This window comes from Mytilus galloprovincialis, chromosome 12, assembly GCF_965363235.1.
Source record: "Mytilus galloprovincialis chromosome 12, xbMytGall1.hap1.1, whole genome shotgun sequence".
Lineage (NCBI taxonomy): Eukaryota > Metazoa > Mollusca > Bivalvia > Mytilida > Mytilidae > Mytilus > Mytilus galloprovincialis.
The window spans coordinates 25,010,783-25,022,567 of NC_134849.1; the positions used below are offsets into that span (position 1 = coordinate 25,010,783).

General features: G+C 29.1%; 1 protein-coding gene across 1 annotated transcript; it reads right to left on the bottom strand.

The window, feature by feature from the left end:
• Nucleotides 1-9,040: 9,040 nt before the first annotated feature.
• LOC143054518 (uncharacterized) lies at nucleotides 9,041-10,900 on the bottom strand. Its single transcript, XM_076227545.1, has 3 exons — nucleotides 10,518-10,900; nucleotides 9,887-10,075; nucleotides 9,041-9,425 (listed from the first exon to the last, which is right to left on the bottom strand). The coding sequence occupies exons 2-3, from the start codon at nucleotides 10,064-10,066 to the stop codon at nucleotides 9,225-9,227; spliced, it is 381 nt and encodes a 126-aa protein (XP_076083660.1). The 5' UTR covers nucleotides 10,067-10,075; nucleotides 10,518-10,900; the 3' UTR covers nucleotides 9,041-9,224.
• Between the last annotated feature and the right edge of the window lie 885 nt (nucleotides 10,901-11,785).

An 11,785-nucleotide genomic window follows, 5' to 3' on the forward strand; every position in this document is an offset into this window, starting at 1 on the left:
TTAGATATGTAATATCTGTCCTTGGGTAATAATCGCAATAGATACGGTTCCAAACCAAACTCGAGTTTGAATAAAGAATAGAATTCACCCCTATCAGATCAAATTGGTGTTTTCTTTCTTTTTTTCGTTCAGTTTCATCTAGTCCATTTGTTCATTTGACTCTGTCTCCGTCACGACTAGGATGCATTTTAATTGATAATGTAAAGTCGTTCACGTTTTTGTTTTATTATATAAAAAAAGAAGATATGGCATGATTGCCAATGAGACAACTCTCTAAAAGAGACAAAGTGACACCGGAATTAACTATAAAAAAACCTTTAAAGATCACGGTACGCTGACGGTACAGATGTCTGTAAATTTAGAAATTAATGCGAGGTTTTTTATTATTGCGACAATAATTAAGACTCGCATTTTGAAATATTGCGTTTGAATTAATCAGGATTTTTTCTTAATTGTTGTAATCAAAATCTCATTTCAGGCTACAATGACACTCATCGCATTAAATATTTAATAATTGCACGCAACAAATTTACATTCAAACATTATGAATTTGATGTATATTTGACAAGATTAGTTCGTTTAAGGTTATAAATATTCTATAATTAGTGTATTATTCTCCCAAGTTTATTTGAAAAGGTATAATTCCTCTATACAAATGGCAAAATCTTTCATAAAATATCCAGTAAGTTGGATAAACGTTTACCAAATCATCCCAATACAGTTTGATTTATATATTCACTTTGTTATTCCGTTCTTGCACAGTGATATAGTTCATTTTGCGTCATCCCATATTCTAGCAAAGGGAGATTATCTCAGCATCACCGTTACATTAGTAATAGCTCTCGTACATAAAATAGTTAGCTCGAACTGTATGAGCCTGTGTGAATCTGATCTTTATATTAAAAGTGCATAAATGGTTCACATATAGGTCTTATTTAAACATTAAACAGTATCAAAACAATTAGTGCATTATAATATAACCAAATAGATCCAAATAGGCATGCAAAAAAGAATCAATAGGCAAAATATGCTTGTCTACCGTCTAATTCTAATTGCTAATATTTACTGTATTGTACATAGCTCAATTCCATTCCATTCCATTCAATTTTATTTATTTTTTAATTTTCAACAGAAAACAGTATTTCTAACAATTAAATTGAATTAATTTGATATGACGTTGACACACGGTAATCACTCTCATGATTTTATTTACATCGCTGTCAATCATCCGGTAAAGATGAATATTCATTACTACCCTCGGTAGTTAACGTCCCTCGATGGTTAACTTTAAGTGTCTACCAGTTTTTAAACACCAACACCAATATGTAGAAAATAATAGTGAATTCAACACTATAAGAGGTGAATAGCAAAATGTGAAAGCATTCTTTAATATCAATCTGATCAATTTTACATGTATTATATTTTATTTTCTATTTTTTTTTTTGCATACATGCCAATTAAATGAATTGTGCTTCTTTCTTTTTTTTGAAATAAAAAACAAAAGTCTGTAGGAAAATATACAAGTTATTTTCCAATTATTATTAAAGAAGCTATTATCCTAAAAATCATTGCTATTTTGTAAAATGATAAAAAAAAAAAATGCTTTCATAAGCTTAACTAGTTTACATTTGTTCATCTGCAGTTGGATTCGAACCAACATACAACAAGTGTATTTCCCTTATTTACAGACTTATATATAATGAACTTTGTTATTATAGAGCAAAAAAAAAAGCAAGAAGCAACATAGGGCCAAATGAGTAAATTGAAGCAAAAACAAAAGATAAAGCAATTAGTGAGTTGCAAAGTAACAAATGGGGGCTTGTGCTTGATCAGCTGTTTGTATAGTTGTATAGCAATCCCAAGTATAAACGAATACTATAATATGCTAGAAATACGGAACCATCTCAATTTCATACTTGGTTTCCTGCAAAAGAATAAAGCAAAATTAAATATTTTTATGGTGTATTAATCTTCATCATGTATATACAAATTAGGTCAATTCTTAATAAACTGGCATGGTTAAAAAAAAAATCCACTTGTTGTATTCAACATATGCATAATTGTTTTTGTCTGATTACTGTATTCCTGTCCATCAACTTCTTCCTCTTCTTCCATTAACAATTTACAACTGTACTTATGGTCATTTGAAGAACTACAATTTAGATTAATGGTAACTTAAAAATAAAGACAGTATTTTTAAAAGTGTTTAATTACTCCTATAGCTAGATATTGACTCAATTTCTACATACACTGTACATGTATAAACATCTTTTTACAATGTTTACTATGTATGATTTGTATGATCCTGTGTTTGCATGTAAATAGAGTAATGACACAGATGTATATGAATAGCACAACATTTAGAAACTATATAAAACTTCAGTACTATGTAGCGTTATGAGTTTTGTGAATAAAACTTTGACAGTATGTAATGTACTACTTAAGAGAAGTTAATCAGTCTTAAACATTTGTGTTAAACTCTAGTCAAAAAATAGAATTGTCGAATAATTTATAATTTGATTGATATATTTAATTTCATGTTATACTCAGTAGTCTGTCTTTTTACTCCAGATGCCCCTTTAAATCATCTTTTTGTATAACGGTGTCATAACTGCTAAAATGAAAGGAAATTATAGAAGCAGTAGTTAGAGATAATTTCCTAATGTATGTAGAGTAAGAATTTGGTTAGCTTGCTTGTTTTGTTTGTATATTGTACAATTATTATTGGGATAACATTCAATTAAATTGAAATATAATATACAAGTTTAAATAACTATGCCTATCTATATTGTTTGCAGATGTCAATCTTAATTACAATGATTGAGCTAACATTGCAGGCAAGCCAACCAAAGTCTTATCCTACAAGCATTAGGAAATTAGCTCTAATGAGAATTATAACCACATTTCTGTTAAGTCATACACATTTAATAAGAGTTTATATAATATATATCATTTTTCATGTTCAGTATAAAGTATACATTTGTACTTATTCAAATATTAATTTGTTTGATTGTCTAGAACTTAAAGTGTTCTTAATTTCAGTGTATTCATTATATTTATTGAATATAATGCACATTTGTACCCATATGGGTTGAAGGCATACATAAATCAACATAGTAATTTTACAATACATCATACAGAAAAAACCAACAAAAGAACCAAACATTATATACATATATGTATCTATCATGCAGTTGTTGAGTCCACCCTCCTCAGTGACCATGACTTTTTAACAAATGAAGCAGCATACTGCATAACTGATGGACAAGAAAGACATAAAACCAATTTATCCAAATTATCCATATTATCTATAGATATTTTTAACTTTTTGCAAAAATTCAAATCTCAAATCTTTATTTTTTGTACATGTAAATAAAAAATGCTCTTCATCATCTATTTTATTTAGACAACAATGTTGACATAAACGTTCTTCTCTTTTTATATTTTTGTATCTACCCCTTTCAATTTCAAAAATATGGTCACTCACCCTTAATTTAGTGAATTTTTTCCTTATTTCAAAGTTATTCTCTTTAAGTAAATAAGGCTCAGTTTCATATTTCTTTTTGAATTTACTATAGATAAATAATTTATTATTTTCTGTTAAAGAATTTAATTTTTTAAAGAACAGCTTTTTATAGTTTTCTTGCACAATCTCTTTCATATGTTTATTCATTTTATATTTTTCTTTTATAAAGTCAATATTTTGTATATCAGATATATTTAAATTATTTTCATGAGTTATATTTTTTACAAAGGTATACCAAGAATAGGTTCCTGTTTCATCCAACAGTTTAGCTGTGCAATATGCATCATATAACAACGGATTAATTTCTGTGTTAGATACTCTTGCCATATATTTTAGTGCTTGAACCTTTACATATACATCTATTGGATATTGTCCTAACTCTGCCCTTGATGCAATGTTTACTGCTTTTTTACTTAAACCTAGAATTAATTTGCAAAATTTTAAATTCACCTTTTCAATAAAGCTATTATCAATTGATGTTAGTAAATCAAAATCTTTATGATTATTTATTGCTCTACTCTGAGATCTTAATATTTTTTCATAGTAGTCCATATACCAAATTTCTGAGTTATACATTAAAATGGGTTTTATTAAAGATTCAAACAGTTTTTTATGTATATTTATAGGTATATTTTCTATATTATTCAAATATTTAAACAAACTGAATAGAACTTTTGTGCCTTTTTTTGATAGTTCCATATGTGATGTATGAAATTTACCAGAAATCTCTATAATATTACCTAAATATTTATATTTTAATACTTTTTCTAATTTATAACCATCCAAAGTAAACTCTGCTTTAGTGTATGGTATGTTTTTTTGTTGAAATACTATCACTTTAGTTTTATTTATGTTGATTGACAACTGCCATTTTTTACAATAGTTACTTAATTTCTCTAATGACTTCTGTAAACCCTCTGCACTTTCAGACAATAAAAGTAAATCATCGGCAAACATAAGACAACTTAATGACATGTTATTGAGATTATCTGGTTTACAGTCACTATCAAAAATTTCAGGAAGGTCATTTATATAAATATTAAAAAGATTTGGGCTGAGGCTGTCACCCTGTTTCAAGCCTCTATCTATAAATACTGAATCAGATATGTTTTCTTTATATTTTACTGAAGCTTCAGTGCATTCATACATATTTTTTAACACTTTATATAATTTAGGTCTCATTTTATCAGTCTTGATCAATTTATATAGAAGGCCTAGTCTCCAAACTGAGTCAAATGCCTTCTTCAAATCTACAAAACATCCAAATAATTTTTGGTTTTTATTATTTATATATTTATTAATAACTGTTTTTAAAATAAACAAACTATCTGAAGTTCCATTATTCTTTCGGAATCCAAACTGTGCTGGATTCATGTTATCTTCAAAAATTATTATCAACCTGTTATTTATAACAGAATTAAATATCTTACTTAAACAATTCATCAGGGAAATATCCCTATAATTAGCTGGATCAAGTAAGTCTCCGTGTTTAAAAATAGGTATTATATATGATTTATTCCACTGATCTGGATAAATTGAACTATCTAATATTAGATTAAAGCATTTTGATAATGAAGTTAGCATTACTTGACTACTGTGTTTTATTATTTCATAACAAATTAAGTCTGGGCCAGTACTTTTACCATGCTTTAGTGATTTTATAACATTTTTTATTTCAGATATTTTAATAGGGTTATCTGTTTGTTTTTCATTTAATTTTTGTTCCCTGTTTTCTACCTCTTTAGATATTAAATTTTTGAAATCTTCATCTATTTTATCTGGTTCTCCTTGTGTTTTAAAGTGTTTAGCTAGCAGATTAAGATCAAAAAGTGGTGAATCATTTGAGTTTGTTTCTCTTTTATTAATTCCTTTTAAGATATTCCAAAATTCCTTACTCTCTGTAGGAGACAGATTTTTAAGTTTATTTAATATGTTTTGTTTATACTGCTTTCTTTTAAATTTATAGGCTTTTTTCAAAAGTTTACTATAATGAAAAAATTTTAATTTCAAGTTTTGGTCAAAGGGAGATAATTTTGACAGCTTACAGTCAAGCAATCCATCATAGTATCATTTGGCCTTTGTAAAAATTCAGGGAATAATTTTTTAGTGTCTGATAATGTCACATGGACATAAACTACATAACTATGATTTCTACCTTTATAAATGAATAATAAAAAAACAGATTCAAATCAATTGGCAAAACTTTCACCAGCTGTTTGTATGAGCCTATGTCCCTATCTATTCTTTCTTTGTGTGCATTTGTTTGCAAAACTAACACATATTAGTGCACAAAGTATTTAAACTACCACATTTGTACCAGAAAAAGATTTACTTTAAAACAAACTATGGTGAATCTAAGAAAGATATAAGTGTTGATTTAGTTATGCATCTACTATCATTTAACAATTTATTACTATCATATATTTAATTTGTCGCTTTCTAAACACTTCACTCTCTAGTCCTTGCTAGAAAACAGAATGATATGCGAGTACTTTTACTTTACTTACTTTGTTTTGTCGGTTGTACTTGAGGGTTTGGATAGGGTTAAATGATTAAAGAATAATGCCCTTAAAAAATGAAGATTAGAGAATAACGGGCAAAAAAAATAAAGATTAGAGAAAAAAGGGGTTAATGTTTTGAAGATTAGAGAAAAAAGGTGTTAATTTTTTGAAGATTAGAGAAAAAAGGTGTTAATTTTTTGAAGATTAGAGAAAAAAGGTGTTAATTTTTTGAAGAATAGAGAAAAGGGGTGAAAATTAAATGTTTACAGACCCCCCACCCCCCATCCAGGCCCTCGTACTTGCATCCCCTGCTGAACCAACTTAATTGGAAAAAATTGTTGAAGACTCTTTCTGGACAAACTGTACAACATGGTAGACTTTAAGTACAAATATGATAATCAGTGGCAGATCCAGAAATTTTCATAAGTGTGGGCCCACTAGCTGATGTTAAAATAAATCTATGGGTATTGAATGTAGTCAAAATAATTATTAAAAAACATCTTCATCCTGGCAGAAAAAAAATAAAAATATACTTGCAAGACATCGTAGTTATAAGGACTAAATTGTGTAGGTATGAATGTGGATATTAAAGTTATATCAAAGAATAAAAATTGTTAACTTTTAAAGTAAGTGACAACCTACATATATCTTGATTTACAAATGTATCAACAGAAATTAGAATATTAGAATACAGATATTATTTACATACATGTACATGTAGAGGCCAGCTGAAGTCATGCACTTATGGATGTGGGGTATTTTTTTTAAGACCTATTAGTGGCTAGCAGGGTGGTTTTTATACAGGTGAACAATTATTGTTGTTATAAATACTGTGTTGTCTGTATACATAATTTTAACCCCCCCCCCCAATTATTTGATAACTGATGCTAAGTTGGTAAAAATAACTTTTATAAGCCCTGCCAATAATTATTCTGCTTATCAAATGGCTTATATTGATTTACATTTTCTGTATAATACATGTTGCCTTTGCTCCATCTTCTTCAGGTTGGGCTCATGTCAGAAAACATGGGGTTACACCAAACTTCACCATGACAAGCACCATGTTGTTTTTACGGCGACAAAAAAAAAAACAACGTGGCAGGGTCAAAATTTAAAATGATGTCTTCAGGAATCTGTACAATTACAAGCATTACAGAACATAATAGAAATTGCAATTATAGGTAGAAATTAATACAAAATTAATGTGAAATAGTAAAAGATGGTAATAACGGTAACAAAATAGTCCCTTCACAACCGGCTGTGTTTACGAAAGACATTTAATCTCTAACGGAAATGCAACTTTAAGTATAAGTTATTAAACATAGCAAAATTTTCCGTTTGATAACTTATCTTCGTAAACATGAGAATTTCTATGTTTTTTCCCATAAAAAGAATCTTAATTAAATAAACAGTAATGTAGATTTTGATTAGAGATTGGGAACAAAAAAGTACGCAAAAAAATGTATGGCAGAGGTCATATTGAGTGTAGTGTTACAAAGTATTGAACGGAACGGATATGTGATCTCTGCGCCGGAGATTGGTGTTTGAGCTTTTGATTTTGCCATGCGATTAGATACTTTCCGTTTTGAATTTTCCTCGGAGTTTAGTATTTTTGTGATTTTACTTTATACGTGATCATTTATAATATGCATATGCTCATGCATTTAAGTTAAGATTGTGTAACACTCTTTAAATGTGAAATTATCTGAATTATATGTTTATAATATTTGCATTGTATACTATGTTATTGTTGTTGTTTATATTCACTTTGACAGCCAGCGTTTGTGTCGAAATCTTTTTTTTCTGTTAGTACTGCGACTTTCAGTATTTACATAAGCTTATCACCACAAAATAGACAAGAGAGCTTATTGGTGCGTTTATTACCATAAAAGAATATCCAATTAGAAAGTATTTGCCTTCAATAAATATAGAGTATTTAGTAAAAAACATTCAGTAAAAAAAAAATTAAAGTAATAGGAACACGTTCGAATACAGTGACAAGAATAAAGCGGTATGCAGTCCTTCTAAAGACCTTTGTCTCAAATATTACATATTGTTCTACCTATTTTCATGTATCATTGTGTCTGGGTTTAAAAAATACACAACTATCCTTCACTTCGATCTTCCATGACCGCTATAAACTAGATCGTCTTCGGCGCCTTGTTGCTCTCATCTTTCGATTACTGAATTCTCAACAATTTCCTGCATACATTGTAGTTTTAAACGGGTGTGACCGTTTAACAAATCTCCCTTTTAAGAACAATGTAACGGCAGAACAGAATATATTTGAGTGGAATGATATTAATAAAAACACAAATGATTTTGTTTTAGTTTGGGTAATGTATTTGTATACTAGTAATATTATTCATATAAGGCCACACCAATTTGATAAATAGTTCTTTGGACATTTGCTCTAAAAAAATAGGGGCGAGCGAGCGAAATTGTTTTGTTTATAAAAAAATCTTGAAAATGAGTTTTTGACAGGCGAGTGGTCTGGAAGAGGAGCGAGCGATATCTTTTTTTTTAAAAAGTGATACATGCTAGGGTTATCAAACAGAATTAGAAGAAAAAGCACTGATGTTATGTTGCGCCTATAGTCTGACTCTAAGCAAACAACTGTATAAAACTCTTTCACAGCAAATATTTAGAAAAACTCTTAGATGTGACTTGTATGTAGAAATGACCTTCACAAATGTAAAGAGCATGCAAAACATATGACAAATAAATTGATACTTCCAGTAACTTTTTGGTAAACAGCCCTTATTTGACAATGTTTGAGGTTTAATTAAATTCCACTAAATAAAACATAGGATTTTCTCATGGTTGAAGAATATTTGGTTGCCTTTAATTGCTTAATTCTACTTCTTTTGAATTTGGTGGATAGTTGTCTCATTGGCAATTAACCACATCTCCTTATTGTTATATTAAGAGCTGTGTTTGTAAACAAAAAGACAAATAGAAGGATGTGTGTTCTCATCAACCCTAACTGCTATTGTGAATTGTAAGATTCACTCTGGGAATGAATAAATTCTTAACATCAGATTGTTTTTATTTTGTAAGTAGATTTTGACATATTTCACAGTAAAAATGTACTTGAATTGTCTATGATCTTTTCGCAAAAAACTTTTTCCCCCATGTTTTAGCTTCTTTTCCTGAAGTTCTAAAGGTTTTACAGGTAAATTTTGTATATAGTCATCCTAATCATCTAGTAAATCTTCAGTTTTTCCACAGTAAATGCAGGATGGTGGAACAAAATGTCGCATAGCAGCACCAAAATAATTGATTTCTACTTCAGAGTTACACGACAGACTTTCACGAACAAACAGTCCACTATCTTCCGGAAAAGCATCTCCACATGTGTAGTTATCATCTTCTTTAATACGAAGAAGTATTCCATCCTGAAACACAAGAGCAAACTGCAAAAAATTGCATGCACTGTTCATAAAATACACATGTATATAAGATAATTAATAAAGAAAGTTTTACTAGTGTAAATATAATAATGTAAGGACTGAAAAATATTCATATGGACATTCTTTTTTATGATACTGAAATAGTCCACCAAATAAAGTGGGGTTAAACCAGGTTTATGAGTACTCATTGTCACAACTTGCTAAATAATATAAGGTTTAATCAAACAGATGAAAAACTCTAAAGAGAATCTCTATATATATAAATGGTTTTCAATTTTCCTGTGTATTGAAAATGAAAAAAAAAAGAGAATGGATTTACACTTGGTCTATCTGTACTGTCAAGAACCTTAAACATTCTAGATGCTTTAAATGACAAAAATTGATTTTCTTTTATAGATCCATTACTTTTTATCAGATAAAATATTACAAAATAAATTATAATATACCTGCTCTCTTGACATTTTAGTGTTGCTATACACACATCTTGGTTTAAAGCATTCACTACACAAAATCACATCTCTACTTTTTCCTGATTTTAAAACATCCCGGCTGTTGATTCTATCTGCTTCATCTTCTAGCCCCTGTACATTTGCAAAAGAAGGCCTATGTTTGTCATTAGTCATCATTCCATAGAGCTGAAAATAAATAACAACCAAGTAGCATTGACCTTTAAACTGCATAACTATTTGAGCAGTATGCAATACTTATTAAATCAAAATTATACTGAATAGTTTTCATAAAAAATATGAACTAGGTTATGCAACAAAAAAGAATTGGTTGTTGATGTCTTGTTAAAATACAAAACTGAAGATGTGAATTAGTTATTATTATAAATCATTTATAAGAAGTGTGTTCTGACAAAGGTTTCAAACATAAGTTGACTGATTGTAAATGATTAAACTTGCTGAAGTTCAGATGACTATGCTATTTGGATTTTGCTCATTGTTGAAGTCTGTTATGTGATCTGTAGTGTAAATCTTCTACATTGTATGTCATTTGGTCTCTGGTGAAATGATGTCTCATTAGTAATCATATGCCACATCTTTTCATTTCAATATATCAACTGCTAATACATACCTGATCAAATGGTTTATAATCTTGGCCTGTTTCATCAGGAATAGGATCTGGCAAAAAATGAAGCTTGTTGAACTCAGCATCATCAAGTTTTATTGGATTTAAGACACAATATGGACAATTACCACACTTTTTCAACTGAAAGCCGTAGTGAGAAGACTTCCCATGTCGTTCAATAAAATCCTGTGTAATATATAAATTAAATGCTTGTCAATTACACAGAAAATGAAAATCAAGTACATGAAATAGGTGTAAAATCAAAATCACATAAAACATATTATGCATGTCCAGTGATATTAATAAAGAACTTTTTGATACTTGTAGGAAAGCAAGTTAAATATATATCAAAAGCAATTATTTACTTAATGGGCAATAAAAGTAGACTGAATAAGAATTCTACTTCTGAATAGATTGATTAGTGGTTGCTTTACACCACCTATGGACACTGATTCTCAATCGTGTTTAATAAAAGGAAAAGAAAAACACATACACATGTGCATGTATTACTTATTTCAAAATTTAGAAATGATGCTATAGGTACATGTACAAAAATGTATTATTTTGAACTCTGACTGCATATTGCAAGAGGTTTCTTGCTATTAATGTCATTTTTAAGCATATGTGTATAGCAGGTTGTCAGTAAAATGTTTAAAATGTATGATTGTTTCATTTATACTATGAATACAAGGGGATACTTGTCAGATAAAAAGTATTTTATTTATTAAGAGCATCATATATATTTAGACAGTCATGACAGTATAAATTTTTCTAATCATTTTGTTAAATATTTGAAGAATTTTTAGGTGTCATATGATGTCAGATCTTGCTTCTGGTTAACATTATAGTCACAACTTTAAAGACTTGTGACAATATAGAGCTGTAATAACAGATGTCTATTGCTGAAGACAGTACATGTCCATGGTGCCCTCTTGAAGTCTTTTGATTTTTTTTTGTGGGTTTCTTTCTCATAGATTTATATCACAAATCCCCTTTTATTCCCAAAAATATGTCCCTTCAACGCTTGTTAAAATACAAATATATATATTAAACATACCTTTAAATCTTTCAATTTATGTAATTCTTTACTGTTCATTGATGAATTGAGTTTTGTGAGGTCTGCTTGAACAAACTGACGTACAACATCTAGGCTGTCTTCAATTTCCTCCTTTTTTACACCTTTGTATATAATGATGTTTTCCCCTTTTAGTTTCATTCGACTGAATCTGTTATTTATTTTTTCAATAACTTGATTAATGCTGGTCGAAAAGGCT